The sequence below is a fragment of the Arachis hypogaea genome, chromosome 13, assembly GCF_003086295.3.
Source record: "Arachis hypogaea cultivar Tifrunner chromosome 13, arahy.Tifrunner.gnm2.J5K5, whole genome shotgun sequence".
Taxonomy (NCBI): Eukaryota; Viridiplantae; Streptophyta; class Magnoliopsida; order Fabales; family Fabaceae; genus Arachis; species Arachis hypogaea.
The window spans coordinates 7,313,011-7,334,039 of NC_092048.1; the positions used below are offsets into that span (position 1 = coordinate 7,313,011).

The following is a 21,029-nucleotide window of genomic DNA, read 5'->3' on the forward strand; positions in this document are numbered from 1 at the left end:
GTTTTGTATGTGCCTTCATTCAAAATTAACCTGATTTCAGTGAGTTCTTTGTTGTTAAAGCAACATTTTTATATTCTTCTTTCTGATGTTGATTTTGTGATTCAGGACCACCTGAACTCCAAGATGATTGGGAGAGGTGAATTGAAACACGGATTGTATGTTTACACACACACACACCAGTTGTCAATGTTAATGAACCTACATGTAGTAGTGCCGATTGTGCCAATACGTTAGTCATTTATGATTCTTGTAATGCAATAAGTGCAAAATTGTGGCACCATAGATTAGGCCACCTTTCTTTCCCTGTTTTGCAACATTTGCCCTTGAATTGTAATTCTTCATCTTCTAATAAAAATTTCCTTTGTGACATATGCCCTTTGTCCAAGCAAAAACGGTTGCCATTTTTTTCCAACAATAATCATGAGTCCGAATGCTTCTCATTGATACATTGCGATACTTGGGGTCCTTATCATGTTGCTACGCATTTGGGGGAGCGATATTTTCTCACTTTGGTAGATGATCATAGTCGATATACCTGGATTTATTTGTTGAAAGCCAAATCTGAAGCTACGACCATCATTAAAGAATTTTTTGCCATGGTTCACACTCAGTTTGGCGCTGTGATTAAGAAGATTTGGTCTGACAATGCACCTGAGTTATCTCTTACTGATTTCTTAAAATCAAAAGGTTCTCTTCACCAATTCAGTTGTGTTGAGCGACCACAACAAAACTCGGTGGTGGAACGGAAGCATCAACACCTTTTGAATGTGGCAAGGAGCTTGTATTATCAATCCGGTGTCCCAATTTATTTCTGGGGTGAATGTATTGCTACTGCAGCCTTTTTGATCAATAGATCTCCCTCCTCTACTCTTGGCTGGAAGTCCCCTTATCAATTACTTACAATAAGGCACCCACATATGAAGACTTGAAGGTGTTCGGATGCCTTGCCTATGCTTCGACTTTACCTTCCTCTAGGAACAAGTTCTCACCAAGAGCCATTCCAGCAGTTTTTCTTGGCTACCCACGAGGTTACAAAGGGTACAAACTCTATGATCTCAAGAATAGAAAGTTCTTTATTTCAAGGGATGTGATTTTTCATGAATTGAATTTTCCCTTCAAGCTTGGCAGCACTTATTCTTCCTTACCTGATCCTTTTGATGATCATGTCCTTCCTAAGCCAATTGAAGTTTCCCTTAATACACCTCAACTCGTTGCTCCGGCTACACCTGTCCCTATTGTGACACAGCCACGAGCTGAGAACCCACAGCCTTTGAGAAGAAGTCAGCGACTCCATAGGGTATCTACCTATCTTACAGACTACCATTGCAATAATGTGGTGAATCCTTTGGCGATGGTGCATTTTTGTTCTTACGAGAGATTGAGTCCAGCATATAAGGATTATTGTATGCAAGTTTCCGAATTTTATGAACCCCAATTTTATCACCAAGCTGCCAAGTATCCTCAATGGCAACAGGCTATGGCTGAGGAATTACAAGCTATGGAGAATAACCGTACATGGGAGGTAGTTCCGCTTCCGATCGGAAAACATTGTATTAGTTGTCGATGGGTATATAAGGTGAAGCGCAAGCAAGATGGGTCAGTTGATAGATGCAAGGCTCGTTTAGTTGCTAGAGGAAACACTCAACAATCTGGTGTAGACTATAAGGATACTTTTTCACCCGTTGCCAAACTCACCACTGTTCGTTTACTCCTTGCTGTTGTTGCTGTGAAGAATTGGAAATTGTTGCAGCTAGACATTAATAATGCCTTCTTGAATGAGGAGGTATATATGCAACTACCTCAGGGATATGCCAGCAAGGGGGAGAAGCTTGTATGCAAACTAAACAGGTCAATTTATGGCTTGAGACAGGCTTCGAGGCAATGGTTTACCAAGTCCTCCACTGCTTTACTTGGTGCTGGTTTCACTCAGTCCAAATCAGATTATTCTCTATTTCATAGAGGAACAGGTGATTCACTTGTTATGGTGCTTGTATATGTCGACGACATCATTGTTGCTAGTAAACTTGGTGACATGGTTGCCCAAACTCAGCAAACTTTGCAGGGTCTTTTCAAACTCAAGGTGCTTGGCCCCTTAAAGTACTTCCTTGGATTGGAGATAGCAAAATCTAAGGAAGGCATTTGTTTGTCTCAACGAAATTACACCCTTTCTTTGCTTGAAGACACTGGTTTTTCGGATTGTAAACCTGCCTCTGTACCCTTGGATCCAAACATAAAACTTACTGCCACTGATGAGGATTTGCTCGAGGATGCGGGACAATATAGGAGGTTGATTGGCAGGTTGCTTTACCTCACTATTTCAAGACCGGATATTTGCTTTGCTGTGAACAAGCTGAGCCAATACATGTCTTCTCCTCGCACTACCCATTTGGATGCTGTCTATCATGTTTTTAGGTATTTGAAGGCTGCACCTGGGCAGGGCTTGCTTTTTTTGGTTTCTTCCCCTTTATCGGTCAAGGCATATGGGGATGCTGATTGGGAAAGCTGTACCGAAACCAGACGATCCACTACCGGCTATTGCGTCTTCCTTGGCGATTCTCTAATCTCATGGAAGTCGAAGAAACAAGACACCGTTTCGAGGTCCATGGCTGAGGCAGAGTATCGAGCACTTGCCAATGTCACTGCTGAAGTTGTGTGGATTATGCGGATGCTTCAGGACTTTGAGATACAAGTTGATCCGCCTTTCATTTTCTGTGACAGCAAAGCTGCAATCCACATTGCAGAAAATCCCACCTTCCATGAGCATACCAAGCATATCGAAATGGATTGTCACTTTGCTCGAGAATGTGTACAGGACGGTACCGTGAAGCTGGTGCATGTGAAGTCAGGACATCAGCTTGCTGATGTTTTAACAAAAGCTGTACAGCCTACCTTGTTTAAGAACTTGATCAGCAAGTTGGGAATCATTAACATTTTTTCACCAACTTGAGGGGGAGTATTAGCAGATTGTTATTTATTTACTGCAGGCAATTAGTTAGCCTTATTTAGAGAATAATCTTTTCCATTAGATTAGGGGTTTGTTAGTTTGTTAGCCTAGTCTGTTAGTTTGTTAGACTGATGTGTGTATGTATATATATTTCACCCAAAGCTAATAGAGATACAGCAGAAAATCATTTTTCAGTATCAATTTTGGTTTCAACAATATATATATAATTTATTTTCTCACATATGTTTTTAGATTCTATTTAAAAGTTAAATAGACAATAAATTATTCTTACACCTTTTCTTTTAATATCAAGTTAAAAAGAGCAAATTCATTTCTGTAAAACCACAGATCAAATAAGATAACACTATATCATTGAATTGAGAAAGCTATTCATAAAGGTCTAGTGTATTAATCGGTTAATCCTATCAATTCAATTCATTTGTAAAATAATAATAATAATAATAATAATAATAATAATAATAATAATAATAATAATAATAATAATAACAACAAATTTAAGAGTAAATATATATATATGTATTAAAATAAAAGAATCATGAATTTAATTCTTGCTTAGAATTAACAACATGTTTTTTTTTTAATTATATAGATGAAAGGTATTCTTTTGGAAAAAAAAAATTTTAATTTTTTTCATATCTCTATGTTATAATAGATCTTATTATATTAATGTAAAATGTAAGATTTGGTAACTAATTTAAGTTGGTCTAGTAGTTAATTTACTGATATGCTTAACTCTTGAATAGAATTTTGATCGATAACAAATTAGTCTTTAGTTTTCAGGATAAAAGATAATGTGAAAAATAAAAAACATATATTTATTTATTGGTACCTCATGAAATTTCCATAATTAGTGCATGATGTAGGCTTAGTTATTATAAGTGGAAAATGAGACTACAAACACATATTCAGCGGCAAATCAGTTTATTGTAATAATAAATATTAAATAATATTACTGGGGCCATCAAACTAGTAGCAATAGTTTAATATTCCATTATTAGAGCCATCATGCATACATGTAAATTAAAATAATTAATTCCCTCATATGATCACAACTGTAGGTGTTTCATTTGTTTAATGATATAATTTGGACAACCCTTTTAGCCCGGTATGAACTTTGAAGATCTCATTTGTTTAATTCATAGTTAAGGATCAGGCCAATATCGTTGACTATATGTCACACATGCATGACACGTAATTATAGTTTGAATGATAGTAATATTACTTCTATTTTGATAATGTTACATTTTTTATTTTTATAAATTTATATAAATATTAACATAAAAAAATTATATGAAGAGTATTATTATAAAAAATAAAAATGATATTATTATTTTCCGTATATTATGTATTAATTAGTTTGTAAAATAAACTGAAATGATGAAGAGCAGTAATATTTATAGAACAACACATAATTAAAAGTAGTAAAGAAAAAAAAAATACCAAATTCATTCTTTAGCTCCTTCCTAATGGCTTGATGGCCGAGTTTGAAGAATTTTAAATTCTACAAAAAAAAAATTAAGTGAGACAATCTACAAAATAATAAAATAAAAAGATAATAATTATTAAATTTATAATATTTATCTTGTAAAATTTTCATAATTTTGATTTTTTTTGTGTGAACATAAATCTAAAAAATAGAAAAAATAAAAGGAAAAACTACCAAAAGTAACCATGAAGTTTATGAACACTGACAAAAGTACCCATAAATTAAGAAAATTAACGATGTACTCATGGAAGATGGTTTCTGTATGACAAAAGTATCCAAACCCTAATTTTTTGTTGATTTTTTAATAAAATTTCCAAACTACTCTCACCCTCAACTTCAACTCACTTTTTCAACATTCCATAACTCAACATGCACCTTTAAAACCCTTGTCATGGAGTCCAAACTACTCCAACAACAGACGAAATGAACCTTTATGGTGAGAGTTTTGGATAGTAACGCAACAGAGGATTGCAGCACCAAGATTAACAAAAGAATCAATCAATACCGATGAAGAATCAGAGAAAAAATCATAAAGGAGCAGTTTTTAATCGTTTTAGTTGTTTTCTCCTTTTTTTTTTCTTAATTTGGGGGCTTTCTTTGTGTGAAGGGATGTGGTAAAAAAAATGAAAAAGAGCTCACCATACTAAATTTATCTGCCAAGAACCGGTCGAAGTCCTCTACCACCACCACCATTGATTTCGGCCTGATCTATTATAGAAGTAATTTTGGACTCCATGACAAAGGTTTTAAAAGTGCAGGTTGGGTTATGGAAGGTTGGAAAAGTGAGTTGAGGTTGAGAGTGGGGGTAGTTTGAAAATTTTATTAAAAATTCAACAAAAAATTAGGGTTTGGATATTTTTGTCATACAAAACCCATCTTCCATAGGTACATCATTAATTTCCATAGTTTATGGGTACTTTTGTCAGCGTTCGTAAATTTCATGGGTACTCTTGGTAGTTTTTCCAAAATAAAATAAGAAAACATAACAAAGAAAACAAGAAACAATGATGAAACTCCTAAGTTATGTTATCTATGACCAGTTAAATCAGGATAGGTGATAGTTATAACCAATCTTTTATTTCGTAGTTACTATGAGCCTCAAATTTTGCCAACCAGTCATCTATGGTATTTAAATTTTGCTAGATCAGCACAAAACGAAACTCCCAACTTATGTTGTTTTTGAGCTCGAAAATCTTTTGAAGCAAAGTCTTCTCGTCATGTTCGACAGAAAAGTACCAATGACTAATAAGAAGAAATGCATTCATCGAGTCCAGTTCACATATAATATTTTTGGTAACAACTTCTGAAACCATCAACAAACCGTACCAAATCACCCAAATTTCTACATAAAGGACACTCACCCCAGACAGGTCCCTAACCTATGGTGAATCCAAATGTCATCTTCACCTCGGAGAAGGAGAACACATCCAAATTCCGTTAGTCCTTCTTCATTGAATACACTTTGTTGCAATTCAATTTCAGAAAACCATCCTCTAGACTAGACCAAGAGATGGGAGGCAATTTAACGAGTTTACATGTGTTAGAAATCTCCAAAATTCTAAAAGTTTCGGCATGGCTCGTACTTTGAAGCTCACCTAAATAGCAAAGGAGTCTTTGTTTGAAATGAATTCTTCATTTTGGTCCAAATCACTTTCTTAAAATGAAATTGACGAACAACTAATACCATTAATAGTGTTTATGAATGTCGAATAAAAAAAATGTCCAAATTCACCACAAACCCGCCACAAATATGTAAAAGTTGTTACTTCCGAACCTCGAAGGATCCAGTTCTTGAAAGTCTACTCATTGAAAAAAGTTAAATTGGCAAGTTCCAAGAGATTTCATATAGCTTTAGCCTTTGAACAGTCCCTTAAACAATAAATGGTAATTTCAGGGTGAGCTTGACATCTAAGATAAAGATCTGACAAAGCCAATCTCCTGTGAGGTCGAAAAGTAGCGGTAGGGAGCGCACTATGAAACCCCAACCAAAAAGTAAGCCTGAATTTTTTTGGAATCTGTAGCTTCCATAACCACCTCCAATATTCTCTAACATCCCAATCAACAAGCTTATTCAATAGCCAAATATCACTCTTTGCAGTATACGTCTCTTTGACCCATCTTCATCCATACTCAAATTCAGCATAAAAAAATGCCTGCTAATTCAAAATCTCATTTCTTAGCTTTTCTAACATATTGGGGAATATACGATTTAATTGTCAAAAGTTATCCATAATGACATCTTTTATCTTGAAACCAGTTTCAATTATCTCAATAACATCCATCTTCCTACCAACTATTCCAGATTTCATTCAATGATAAAACCAAAAAGAGTTATTCAAGGACTTAATTGACCAAGCAAGACCATCCTTTAGAGTAGCTGCTGCTTTAATAATAGCTTTTCAAATCTAGGATGATTGATTTCCTACTTCTATATCAAATATGTTTTTATTTGATAGATGCTCACTTCTCAAAATTTGAATCTAAAGTTTGTCTTGATTGTGAATAAGTTGTCAGATTAATTTTTCTAGCATTGTTAAATTAACAAGATGAGAATTTCAGAATGCAAGACCACCAAACGTCTTGGGAGTAATAAGAGTTTTTCATGAGCTTAGGTGTAGATCCCGGGTGTTGGCTACACCACTTCATACAAATTGTCGCACCAATTGATCAATCTCGTTACAAGTGGCGATGAGAAAATAACTCACTTGCATTCTATAATTAGGAATGGAGGCAATGATAGACTTTACAAGACAAGTTCAGCCAGCTATGTTGAGAAAACTGTCCTTCCATGAAGCTAGTCGCTTTCGTATTTTATCCAACACATCATTAAAATTAGCTTTAGATGGTCTAGAGTATCCGAGTACTATCCCAAGTATTTTCCAAAGGAGCTGAAAAATATTATAGAAGAAATGCTTGTGAAAATATCATTTCTCTGTCTAAAAATATTTTGTAAACAAATTGCTATAAATTTTTTAAAATTTATCTTCATTCCAGAAGTTTTACAAAAGGGGTTTAAGATCTGAAGTGCTTGTTGAACCTATATTCTGATTGCCTTACAAAAGAGAATCAAGTCATTAGAAAACATTAGGTGTGAGACAACTACTAGTTTTCACAGTCTTTGCTCTACCCATTGAGTAATATAACATCCTAGTCTTTCCATGTACATCCCAAAGAGATAAGTCTTTCCATGTACATCCCAAATAGATAAGGTAATAAGGGGTCTCTTTGGTGAAGTCCTTTTTTTGGCTGAAAGTTGTTCAACTTATTATTATTTCATATAATAGACAAAGAGGATGACTTGCCGCATGACATAATGAATCTAGTTATGACTCTGGAGAAACCAAACATAGCTAGAGTTAGCTCTAAAAAGTCTCAATTAACTCTATCATATGCTTTCTCCATGTCAACTTTGAAAGTTAGAGTTTTCTTTTTGGACTTAGTATTCTTTATAAAGTGTAGAGCTTCTTGTGTTAGGATGCTGTTATCTGGGGTACCCCTTCCCGAAATAAAGCTACCTTGTAGTGATGATAAAATGATCTCTATCAAATAAGGCTTCAACCTGTTCACAATCACTTTTATAACTACCTTGTATATAACATTGAAAAGATTGATTGGACGAAAATCTTTCATCCTGACAGGATTATTAGTCTTTAGAATCAGAATAATCAGAGTACCAAAAAGAGATACATCAATAAGGTCATTAGAAAAGGTTTGGCGCACAAAGCTGCTAGACTTTATTACCTACAATATCTCAATATTTCTTAAAGAAAAAATTCTGAAAGCCATCAGCTCCTGGAACCTTGAACGAGTTTATTCTTATTATTACATTATGGACTTCCTCTTTTGAAACTCTTTTCGTTAGCTCATAGCAAGCCTCTGGCGAAAGCTACGGAAAATGTTGAGTACCCATAACTTCAAAGTCCACATGAAGTTCATCGCAAAAAAGTTTATTGTAAAACCTTGGAGTCTCTGCTTCAAGTTTTTTTTTTTTTTGTCGGTGCACCAAGACTCATCTTCTAAAATTAGCCTGTTAACCTTGTTCCTCTTTTTAAATAACCGTCTGTATATGAAAGAATTTGGTGTTTTTATCGCCAAAATGAACTAATTTTTTTTTTATATTTTTTATACTAGAAAATCTCTTTTTGAAGAAGTATTTTTGAGTAATTCTCTTGCAGTTCTAGATTTTGTCGCTTTAAAAAATCTATAATTTTGATTTAAAAACAATTAAATTATTTTTTTATTTTATTAATTTTTTTTCACTTTAAAAGAATTTGATTCTTTCATTTTATTTCGAACCAAGCTTTTGGATAACTTTTTTGAAGGGGCTCATCTGAATTTTCTTAAAATAAAAATAAAAATAAATAAATAAATAAACAAATAATAGTTCAAATTTAGCTTTTAGAAGCAAGCAACCACATACAGCATACACAAATGAATGCAATGTGGATCTTCAACCGACCAAAAGTGCAGTCTTCAGGTGACCTCAACGGATTAAGGTTTGAATAAAAGATAATAATACTATTAATGGTTTTTTTGTGGTTTTGCTAAGGAATCAACTAGAAGAGTAGCCAATTAGAGTCAACTAATAGTTAAAAAATAAGAGGTCTGTTATTAAAAAAAATAACTGCTCGCTATCTTATTTTTTAAAATTTTAAAACTAAAAATACAAAAAATTAATTTAAGTTGACTTAGATTATAGTTAGTTCCTTAGATTTTTTTTTTTTTTTTTTAAGGACTATATATAATACTCGTGCACACATCAATTTAAGTTGTAAATGAGATATTAAATTTTCGGTTGGCAGTATATAGTTGAATCTTGAAAGCCAGCAAAGGGGAAGTTGCAAACTTGAAATGAGAAAAAGTAAAGTTTGAGGGCGACTCAAGTTAATAATTAATTAAATAATAATAGTATTAATAATAATAATAATATTCATTGAATGTTGAATCAAGATCGTTGGTAGTTTACCAAAATAATGCGGCTGTGGATGTGGTTGTCTAATCTAATCTAATCAAATCAATCATCTAAGTTGGAGTCAAATGCATTGCTTCGTTGACTTTTTACCTATTGAATAGGCCTACTTTTGACTTTCTATGTCAAATAATCCATAGATAGAAATTCATGCTTAACACGTAAAATATTAACTTGCGTACCTAAATACAAAAAATAATATAAGCAAATCTTGAAAAATTTTAAGATTATTGTATGAATCCTGAAAAAGTAAAATATAAAGTAAATCTTTGAGAAATATCTGTAATTAACTTATAAGCCCCTAAGAAAAAAGAGTATCTAATACATTCTTAAATGAATTGAAGTATTGATTTATAAGTCTCTCAAAAATTCAAACACAATTCATCTTTTCATTACATACTCATAATTTTACCGTTGAATTCTTTAAAAACGTAATTGGCGGAGTGCTTTTTTCTCTTAGAAATTTATCTTAAAAATTTAATTGATATGTTTTATTCAGTTATATCACAAACTTTAAGAATATATCTACTTATTACTCAAAAAATTAGTGATTACCTTATTCTACTAAAGGAAAAGGGAAATTACAATAATTTTTTCCTGACCTCCTATTTTTTATCAAGTTTTCTTCGTTAAAATTATATTTATCCATTTTTTTTGTCATGTCCACTCTGAATTTGATTTTACTTATTCTAATATTGTCTCTTAAAATATTGCATTTAAGATTGGAATTTGGTTGGGATGTATCAGTATATTTACGAACTAAATCTTAAAGTAGTTTCTGAAGTTACATTCGTACTTTATAATAGTCCATAAACTTAATAATTACCCATATTTATTCCTGAAATTGCACCCCAGGACTCAGACTCATCCTTCCGGCACATTCTGTCCATCTGGCGCCACCGGAAAGCTGATCTGGACTAGAGGCTGACATGCTGGTGAAGCTAAAACGACGTAGTATTAGTGGTGGCGCGTAAATGCCCTAAAACGACGTCGTTTCACTCTAAAATTGCTTTTTGAAGAATCCTCCCTCAAACGTTAATATAACATAGGGAAAGTATGAGGAGCCAATGGAATATTTATACAATGTGTACAATGGAGGTTTAGGGAGTATAAGAGATATAATCATTAGTGTTACCCTTTGTCATCAGTTGAAGCTTTTGGGATGAGTGGTATCATGCATGGTATTAGAACGCTAGATTCGAAAGGTCAAGAGTCCAATCCTTGATGAACCCAAAAATCAGTTTAAGTTTTTGAGAAGATGTTTATTATCGCTAGTATTCGGATGGTTATTCTAGATAGTATAGGGGATGTTCATTTTGTAACTCAATAACCCATTGTACACATTATACAAATAATTCATTGTCTCCCTAGCGGGATCCTATAACATATTGTCTCCCCTTCTCAAAACACAACACAAACAAAGTCTTTCATTCTCCCCTATACTCATCAATGGCGGTGGTGCTATTGTTGTAACTGCAGCGATTTCGTTGGAACACGACTGCTCTGGAGGATCGGTTTTGTCATCTGCATCAGACAAAGAGTGTACCGATGGCTGGTTTCTCTGAAAGAGGTAAGCAAGAAAAGAAAAAATTATGTGATAATAGGAGTGCTCTGTTTTTTGTTATTGTTGTTAGTTTGATATCTTCAGTAGTTAATTAGAAACAATTTGTTGGAGTGTTGTAATGTGTGGGTATGGATGTTTGTGTTTCGCAATATTTGTTAGGGTTTGATTGCAATTAGCTTTCTGAGTGGTTAGGCTAATGAAATTGTTGACTGGATAAAGGTTGTTTGTTATGGTGAAAACTTGTTTCTTATCTGTTAGGGTTTACTGCATTTACAGTTGAAAACATGATTTTATGTTTTAGTTTTGAAGTTGCCAATTTGTTAATGTGGTTGAAGATTATGAGTTTGATCATGAAATTTTATTTTTGAATTACAGATGGATGATCTTTTGATTACCATCATATTTCACCATGGAGGGTCATTTATCACAGAGCATGATGGAAGTGTGAAGTACAATGGTTGATAGATTTATGAGTTACCGGGAATTGACATCGACACACTGGATGTCTTTTTCGTCCAAGACTACCACAAAAACATTGGGTATGACAAGGTGACTCAATGTTGGTGGTTGGTGGCTGGTGCCTAATAAGCCTTTGCAAAATGGTCTTAGAGCTATGACACATGACAAGGAGCTCATGGAAATGTGTTACCTTGCTCAGAAGAACAAGGGAGTTATCCATGTATACTATGAATATGGAGTCTCTGAACTTGTGCTTAATGAGAAAGCAGAACCAGTATCATCCAAAGGCAAAGAGTTAATAATGTTATAAGACCTTATTCCCCACCCATACTCCACCATCAATGTCACAACTAAAACAATTTTTACCACATCACCATCAACTCCAATTTTAGAACCAACTCACACCACTAGCCCCAAAACAATTCCCATTCCCACCACATCACCACCAACTCCAATTTCAGAACTAATACACAACACCATCCCTACTCCAAAAACAATTTTCACAACTAAGCCTCCTAGTAAATTCATTTCAGGACCAAAATATAAGACTCAACCTACTGCAATTTCTATTAGTAATCCCAAATTACCACAAAAAAGAATCGCAGCACCCACTGCTGATCCTAGTACTAAGCCCAACCCACCACAAAAAACAATGGCCCAATCCACTGCTGCTCCTAGTACTAAGCCCAACCCACCACCAAAATTAATGGTCCAGCTCATTGCAAAATCTCTAACTAGGTTTAAATCTAAATTTAAAGAAATAAAAAAAAAACTCTTATCTACCAAAGAGAGGCTATCAAAAAGTCAAAAATGCAGCATCACATGCAAGGAGACCTTTAACAAGAGCAGCTGCAACTAGAACTTTTGGAAGAGCATCTGTTAAGGGAAAGGAGCTCCAAACTGTATTTTTGACATTGTCTAGTAAGAAAGAATCCTCAGATAGCCATGAAAGTTATGATAGTATAGAGGACGAACCATATAGGCCTGGTGGTGATGAGGTCTTTAGTGAGGAAGAAGAAGTGATTGTGAAGAGATCAGTTGGGAAGAAGAATGATGTTAAACTGAGGACTACAACAGATGAAAAACAAGTTTAAAAAAAGAGAGTTGTTATGGTTGAGGATGATGATGGGCTTGTATGTGCAGACTCAGGGTCTGAAGATGATGAATTATTTTTTGGACCGATTCCTAACATTGGTGAAATGGCACCATATTATGATGCTCAAGATGGAGCTTATGATGAATCTGATGGTGGAGAGAGTCTTGGCATTTCGAAGAAATGAAGACTCCTCCGAACTCTGAGGATAGGTTAGAGGAGGTTGATTCAAATGAGGTGTTTTCTGTGATCAAGGAGGCTATTCATGAGTACTGTATCCAAGAGGGAAGGCAGATCTGGTTTAAGAAGAATGACAGTGTAAGGATGAGGGCTGTGTGTAAAGGTGAGGGCTGGCTTGTATATGCTTTCCGGGACAGTGAGGATAATTGTTGGCAGATCAAGATTTTTATGAACGATCACACTTGTCCTAGAGAGACTAAGAACAGGCTAGTTAACAGGAAATGGCTAGGTTGCAAACTGGTTAAGAAATTAAGAAAATACACTAATCTTAAACATTTTGAGGCTGCACAGTACTTTAAGAGTAAGTGTGACTTGGACCTGAACAAGTCCTCATTAACAAAGGCTCTAGGAGATGCAAGGGCGTAGTGTACGGAGATGCTGCTACCCAATATGGTATGGTTAGGGATTATGGGTTGATATTGCTGAAAAGTAATCCTGGCTCTACTGTTAGTATTGGTGTTAGACCTCATCCCAATCCTAATGAAGATCCAAATTTTGAAAAGATGTACATTTGTCTTTATGGGTGTAAAAGAGGGTTCAAGGTTGGCTGCAGATTACTTATAGGCTTGGATGGAGCATTTCTGAAAATACAATATGGTGGTCAAATTCTCTCTGCTATTGATCAAGATGCAAACAATCACATTTATGTGATTGCTTATGCAATTGTGTCCATTGAAAATACGGAGAATTGGCGATGGTTTTTGGAATTACTGCATCAAGACTTGGGTGATTATAAACAACATGGTTGGTGTTTTATTTCAGACATGTAAAAGGTATTGTTGTTGTTTATTGCTAGATATCTTAATTAATGGTAGTAATTGAAGATTGCTATATATAACTGTTGAGTAGTAAATCCCTTTATTGTTGTTTATTGTTAGATATATTAATTATTGTTATTTATTGCTATATATGTGTGCTGAGTAGTAAATCTGTTTATTGCTATTTAGAACAATTGAGTGATTGATGTATAAAATTGGAGGTTGCATAGTTGATGGTTGCTATATACTCGTAGTATATGTTTATTCTATTGAGGAGCCAATGTGATGTCACTTACACAATTTTAGGGACCATTCTGAGTTCATTAATATAACATGAGGGACCTTTTTGAGGTTCGATTAGAAACTTTAGTACTGACTTTTTGGTTATGCAGGGACTTGTCCATGCAGTTCAGGATATTTTTCCAAACGTCCATCACAGATTCTGTATTTGGCATTTATAGAAGAACTTCAACAAACAGTGAAAGGATAATTAGCTTAGAGGTTTGCTTTGGGAGTGTGCAAGGTGTACTACTCAAGAAGAGTTCATTGAAGGGATGAAAAAATTGGAGAGGCTAAATAAGGATGCATAGACTTATCTCTGCAAATGACCAAAGGACTCATGGAGCAGGACATTCTTTAGTAATGCACCTAAAATGGATAACATCTGCAATAATGTGTGTGAGGTTTTTAACTCACGGATCAAAGAACCTAGAGGCAAGCCTATTATCACACTGTTGGAGGAGGTCAGGATGTATGCCATGAGATCTATAGCTAGAAACAAGGTGAATTTGAGGAATAACATTGGGATCCTACCTCCAATACAGCAAAGCAGGTTGGAAAAGATAAGAAAAGAATAAAAAAATTGGGTTTCCATGTAGTCTGGTGATGCAGATTATGAGGAATTTGAAGTTCATGACTGGCTGACCAATATGGTTGTGGACTTAGGCAAGAGATTATGCACATGTGATTTTTGGCAACTAAGTGGTATGATCTTTTATACATATTTTTTGGTTGTTTTATTCATGATTTGTAGTTGGAATTTTGTTTATTTATGGTTGTAAATTTTTGTGTAGGGATACCATGTGTGCATGCATGTGCCACATTGGTAAAGGCTGGTAAAAAGCCAGATGAATTTTGTCATCACTGGTTGACCATGGAAGCATACAACAACACTTATGCCTTCCATATAAATCCACTTCCTGGTTAGGCACTATGAAAAAATCACCACATAACAGACCTCAAGCACCAAAGTTCAAGAAGAAGCCAGGATCAATTAAGAAAAAAAGAAGAAAGGATGTTAATAAGAAGCCAAGTATAGGCAAGAAGCAGAAGACCTTCCTAAAAAGAAATTATAAAAAAGGACATTATTGCTATTGTGGTGAAACATGTCACACCAAAAAGAATTGTAGTAAGAGGGTTGTTGACGAAGAATCAGCTGCTGTAGCTACTGCTGATACTGATGCTAATGGAGGTGAGGTCAACAATTCTGCTCCAACTACTGTCGTAAATGGTGGTGATGGCACACTTGTGCCACATGCTCAGGTCGAAATTCAGCTTGATCTTAGTCAACCCTGTTTTATCAGAAACTGATGACTCTCAACAGGTTTATATTATTAGTTTCTCATATATACGTATATATAAGAAAAAAAACCCTAAACGACCCCTGACAATTACCTCGAAAGACAATGAGACCCTTAACAAAAAAAAAATCCAATCCGACCCTTGAGCTTTACTTTTATGGGATTAATTAGCCCATGTGCCAAAAAAAGTCAATGTTATTTTTTGGCACAGGGGCTAATCAGTCCCTAAAAAAAAAGATCAGGGACCGGGTTGGATGTTATTTTTTTGGGAGGGTCTCGTAGTCCTTTCGAGATAATTGTCAGAGATTGGGTGGGGTATTCACTCTATATATAATTATGTAAATACTTTTTTAGCTTTTCTTAGTCAATGCAAATGTTTCATACATAGGTGCAACCCACTTCTATTCGGCCAACCAAACTGCCTCCTAAAAAAAAGTTGTCCACACCCAAAAACAGCACTCTATCAACAAGCATATCAGCTGCCACCACCCAATTAGCTAGCACCCCACCTTCAAGCACTCCATTTGCAAGCATTCTACTAGCAAGCATTAATCCACCTAATCCAATACAAGGTGCAACATAGAAAACTGTATCAAGGCTTGCAAGCATAATGAGATTTGTGCCTAATCCTGAATTCAAGCCACCCAGAACTAAGAATTAATTACTTAGATTATTATGTTTAGAGACAGATGGTGTCTTTATTTATTTGTTTTGGTAAAGTAATTTACTTTGTATGCTTTCTTAATTAGGATCCAAGTGTTAGAAATTTTAGTGTTGGAAACTTATGAGACCTATATTTTGACAATTTTGATATACTTCGTGATTATTGTTCTGACTTTATAATGCCTTCTTTGGATGTATTTTCTACATTATAAATATGAATTATGACTTTCTTGAATTGATATGTGTCAAATTTTTACTTTTATTTTGTCCTCTTATATATACTTAAGATGCATTCTAAACACTATTCATTTCCATTTTATTGCAAAACAGAAATTAGGATCCTATGATTATGTAAGGCCTTAATCATGAAAACTTTGACAAGAATTATATTATGGATGGAAATATTAGTAGTTCATATTGTTTTTCTAATTTCCAAAATATGCAAGCACATTAGTGTCAAACACTTTAATTTGCATTTCTTTTAAATAAACAGACAGGTACAAGTACAGGAATAACATATGCATGTCATTTGTTTTTTGCCAGATATAATTGGCCAAATTGCCTATCCAACTTTAAGAGAAGAACAACTACTGTAATCAGCAGCATAGATACAAACACCAAAATTCTACCTATTTTTAGAACCCTAACTTCAGACTCTAATCTTCCAAGTTTCTAAGCAATCTTCATCTTCCATTCTTCATTGTCAATTAAAGGGCTTGTTTTACCATCACATGTTATCACATCTTCTTCCAGAATTTTATCTACCCACAAAAACAACCCACACCACCTCTTACCTACAATCTGCACCCAAGAAAGTGAATCAACCAAGTTTATATTCAGAATTACAGCAAACAACAAGTCACTACTTTAGGGACCACTTTAAAGTTTAGCTCGTATATTCACTTTTTTTTTTGTTTTGGGTCTGATCAATCTATTCATCTTAATTTCAACCACAAGTCATTACTTTTTTTTTTTACGGTATCCTTCAACCCGACAGGTCAAGGATTAATCCACTGCAGTACTGAGCTCTATTTAAGGGTTTGTCACTGGCTAATAAGTTGCTGCATGCACAAAGCGAGATTTAAATTTCCGACACTTACTTAAGCAAACTAATGAGATAACCACTAGACCAACCCAACTTGGTTCATTATATTTTTTTTGGACATGAACCACAAGTCATTATGAAGCAACCACTTGAACAATAGCAACTCAAATGGCCAAATATTGGATGGAATTTTTTAACAAAAAAGAGATCAATTTTTCTTTACCAGTGATTTTGGTTTTAAATTTTTGGTTTGGGTCAAAGGATATCTTTCTTTTTGGTCGGAGGTCAAAGGATATCTATCTTGTTTTTGGTCATGAAAGGATATCTATCTTTACATTGCATGTTTGCTATTACATAAGATGGTCTAAGCTGGGCTCAGTGAACACTCTGCCCATATTTCCAAGTTGGAAGAACAAGGGAGATCAACCGAAAACATTAACTTGACCTAAATGGTTTTTGAAAAATATTAATATATCATGTATTGGCTATGGCCCATGGGTTTCCGTTCCACAAAGATAGGCCCAACGTCTAATATGAATAAAAATCTTAAACCATGAGGTCCAACTCTAACACAACCGAAGTAATAATGATCAGGGCAGCAACCGGCAAAGCAACTTGGATTGGTCGAGTATTTAACTCACTGATTTACTTAAATAAATGTTAGAGTTCGAATCCCGTCTTATGCATGTCTGTCGGACTAGAAGATACTGTAAACAAAAAAAAAATAATTATTAGGATAGCATGTATCTAATAATATTTCATAACTAATTTTCTATCTACTAAGGCAATGTTTGTTTAAAGAAAAAATGAAAAGAAAGAAAAGAGAAAAAAAATTAAAAAAATAATTATTTTTTATTATTTAGTTAAGAAAAAAAATTAAAAAAAATAAAAAAATTAGTGGAACCCAATAATTTTTTCTCTCTCCAATATTAGAAAAAAAAATTTATCTTCTCTCTTTACTTCTAATATTATTCATTTACTTTTTAAATATATTTTATAATATAAAAATAAAATTATTTTTTTTATAATATTTTTTTTTATTTTCTTTTTATTCAAATACATCTAAAAAAAATAAAAATCCATTTATTTTTTTTCTTTCTTTCCTTTCTCTTTATTTCTTTCTTTCCAAATCACACTAGCCTAAAAGTTTAACTTCAACGGGACTAGAAATTAGTCATTGTTTACAGGCTAATGATATACCAGAGTTTAAGACTTGGTGAATGAATAGTGACACAAAAAATCAATGCTTTCACAAGGAGAAATTATCTCACAGTAGCCTCTAACTCGAACCTTGATAATTGTTGTCATTAAATTTTAAGCTAGGTATATCATATAGGCTAAAATACGAAATATAAAAGAAAAATATGTAAAACACATATATGGTAGGTAATTTACATAGCATTTTTCTAAATTATTTTATACTTCTAAAAAATGCTTATCTTTTTTTCTATGCATGTTCGTGTATTACAAAAGGATGAGACAAGATATAATTTTCAAAGTTATAAAATTTAAGAAATCGAAGGCATCGATATTTTTTTGCTGTTCAATAATATCTAAAAATTATATCTATCTATTTATATTGTTTAATTTTTTTTAAAAGAAATTACAAATCAGACTGTTTAATTTTTATTTTTAAAAATCAAAATCGAACTTTTACATTTATTCCCTCTTCAAACAAATTGAACAATCTGATTTAATTAATATCATTTAAAAAAATAACTTCATATCAAACAAATATACCTAAGCTTTCAATTAATATAATCCATAAGAAAAAAATTAGCACTAACCCTAAGAAAAGGAGGGAGTTTTTTTGTTAGGTAGATAGTGTTAAAACTTGAAAGATTGCAGTCCGTAATATTGTGGAGGACAAATCCGTCACTGCACATATGAGATATTTTCAAGGTTGCAACTGACACCCGAGATATTTTGGATGCATTATTCTTCGTTCCGTGAATCCAGCCGCTGCAGCTTTATCACGTGATATCGGGTCCCACCTCTTTAACCGTATTACCCTTTTAAAACACCACACGTGCACTTCCTTCACTCTCTTATCCTTACACCTGTTTGGTTACTATCCCATCCCTATTCCGATCCAATCAATCATCACTCCTAATCCCAATTCCCCTTATAAAAATCTTATTAACGACTATTTTCTTTGTATGGAGTAGGACTAAAATATCTATAGTACCCAGTCAAAACTACGAAACAGGCATAGATATTTTCTAAAATTATGGAAAAGATTAGCCATACACAATAATTAAAGAGCAGGGGTAAAATGGAAACTACGCACTATTGTTAGCTACAAGCTGTAACCAATCAATCCATACCCGTCCGTCCACATAACCCTAATTTTAACCCAGATTCAACCCACAAACCCTAACCCTAGTTAACCTCACCACCTATAAAATAACCCCTTGGGTACGCTGATATTCCTCGTGCTCACTTTTCTCCTTATTCTATCTAATATCCCATATTTTTAGGGTTTCTTTATCTAGATATTTCAATGGCTGCCGCAGATGTTGAGTTCCGGTGCTTCGTTGGTGGGCTTGCATGGGCCACCGATAACGACGCTCTAGAGAAGGCCTTCTCTGCCTACGGAGAAATCGTTGAATCGAAGGTCCGTTTATTGCAGGCATCATCGATCGGGATCTGAACACCGATTCGGATATGGATTTGTTACCGCTATCCATCTGATCTGTGATCTGTGATCTCTCTGATCTCTGATCTGTTCTGTGATCTGTTTTCCCGTTACTTGATCTCTGTGTTACTCTTGTTACTATTATGATTCTTATTATCCGCCAATAGGTACGTTCCTTCTTCATCTTTGATTCAAAGGCGAAGATCGATCGGTTTCTATTCGGTTCTCAAATATGTTAATTATCTTTGTTCTTACTCAGATCTGATGTGAATTCTCGTGGTTTTGTTCAGGTTATCAACGATCGCGAAACTGGAAGATCCAGAGGTTTCGGATTTGTGACCTTTGCTTCTGAGCAAGCCATGAGGGATGCGATTGATGGCATGAACGGATCCAACCTTGACGGCCGTAACATCACTGTCAACGAGGCTCAGTCCCGTGGAGGTGGAGGAGGTGGTGGAGGTGGCTTCAGAAGCGGAGGCGGCGGTGGATATGGTGGTGGCGGATTTAGCCGTGGCGGCGGTGGTGGTGGATACGGAGGCGGCGGGGGTCGTCGTGAAGGTGGATACAACAGAAACGGTGGTGGCGGCGGTGGCTACGGAGGTGGCGGTTATGGCGGTGGTAGGGACCGTGGCTATGGTGATGGTGGCTCCCGTTACTCCAGAGGCGGTGGTGACTCCGATGGCAGCAGCTGGAGGAACTGATTTGTGATCTGCATGGGTTTGGGGGTTGTGTGGGGTTTATGATTGTAATCGTGTTGAGAGAAGTTTACTTTTTAGGTGCCTGAAATGTAGGTGGTTCTCTTTAGTTTTAGAGTGGTACTGGTATCTGGTTATGATTTCGTGGTGTTGCTATGGTTCTATCTAGTTTTTGACCTCTGAATCTGGTTGTTTGTTCATAGAACGATCGATTGTATGATAGTCAGAAATCAAGAGATTTAAAGTTTCTACATATCTTCCCGTTTCTTCTGTTTTGCTGATTTCTCGAATTAAATTTTGCTTAAAGAACCAAATCCAAAAACTATGGTAATGTCGACCGAACAATATATTATTTGTTTTGCGAATTAGTATTTTTTATTCTGGTGGTGCTACTAAAATAATTACTTGATTAAATTTATAATACACGAACGATTGAATATGTGTATGAAAATTGTTGTATCATTTGAAAGTGGAAGCGGAGTTCCTCTCGCTCTTGTATTTTCACTTTTTGAGACCTTTGTTTTTGTTCCATAGTCACCATTTTTGTAACTTTGGTAGATACGCTGAATACTTGAGAACCATTTAGAATAATTTAGTTATACAAAAATAACGAAGCATTTTCAATTGGCCCTAAGCTGGATCTAATTGTCGAGAATTTTTATACAAATCGTGTGGCAGGTCTGGTTGTTTACTTGTACATGGATTACTACTAATAGCAGCATTGCGAATAGAACAAGAGTGACCAAAAATCAAATTCTTTTAAATACGTGTAACATTTCAAATAACAATACAATACTGCATTCACGTGTATTTGAAAAATACTTTTGTATTCGAAGGTTATACCACTTCACCAATAGACCGCTACAACTAGAAG

General features: G+C 34.6%; 1 protein-coding gene across 1 annotated transcript; it reads left to right on the top strand.

Moving 5' to 3' along the window:
* The first annotated feature begins 18,900 nt into the window (after window positions 1–18,900).
* Window positions 18,901–20,408, top strand: LOC112736889 (glycine-rich RNA-binding, abscisic acid-inducible protein). The gene is made up of 2 exons (XM_025786553.2): window positions 18,901–19,439; window positions 19,751–20,408. The coding sequence occupies exons 1-2, from the start codon at window positions 19,326–19,328 to the stop codon at window positions 20,159–20,161; spliced, it is 525 nt and encodes a 174-aa protein (XP_025642338.1). The 5' UTR covers window positions 18,901–19,325; the 3' UTR covers window positions 20,162–20,408.
* The last annotated feature ends 621 nt before the right edge of the window (window positions 20,409–21,029 follow it).

Excerpts from the sequence above, each read along its gene's own strand:
- LOC112736889 (XM_025786553.2), top strand. The coding sequence starts at position 19,326 with ATGGCTGCCGCAGATGTTGAGTTCCGGTGCTTCGTTGGTGGGCTTGCA. Across the intron at positions 19,440-19,750 it reads GAGAAATCGTTGAATCGAAG|GTTATCAACGATCGCGAAAC; the intron begins GTCCGTTTATTG and ends GGTTTTGTTCAG.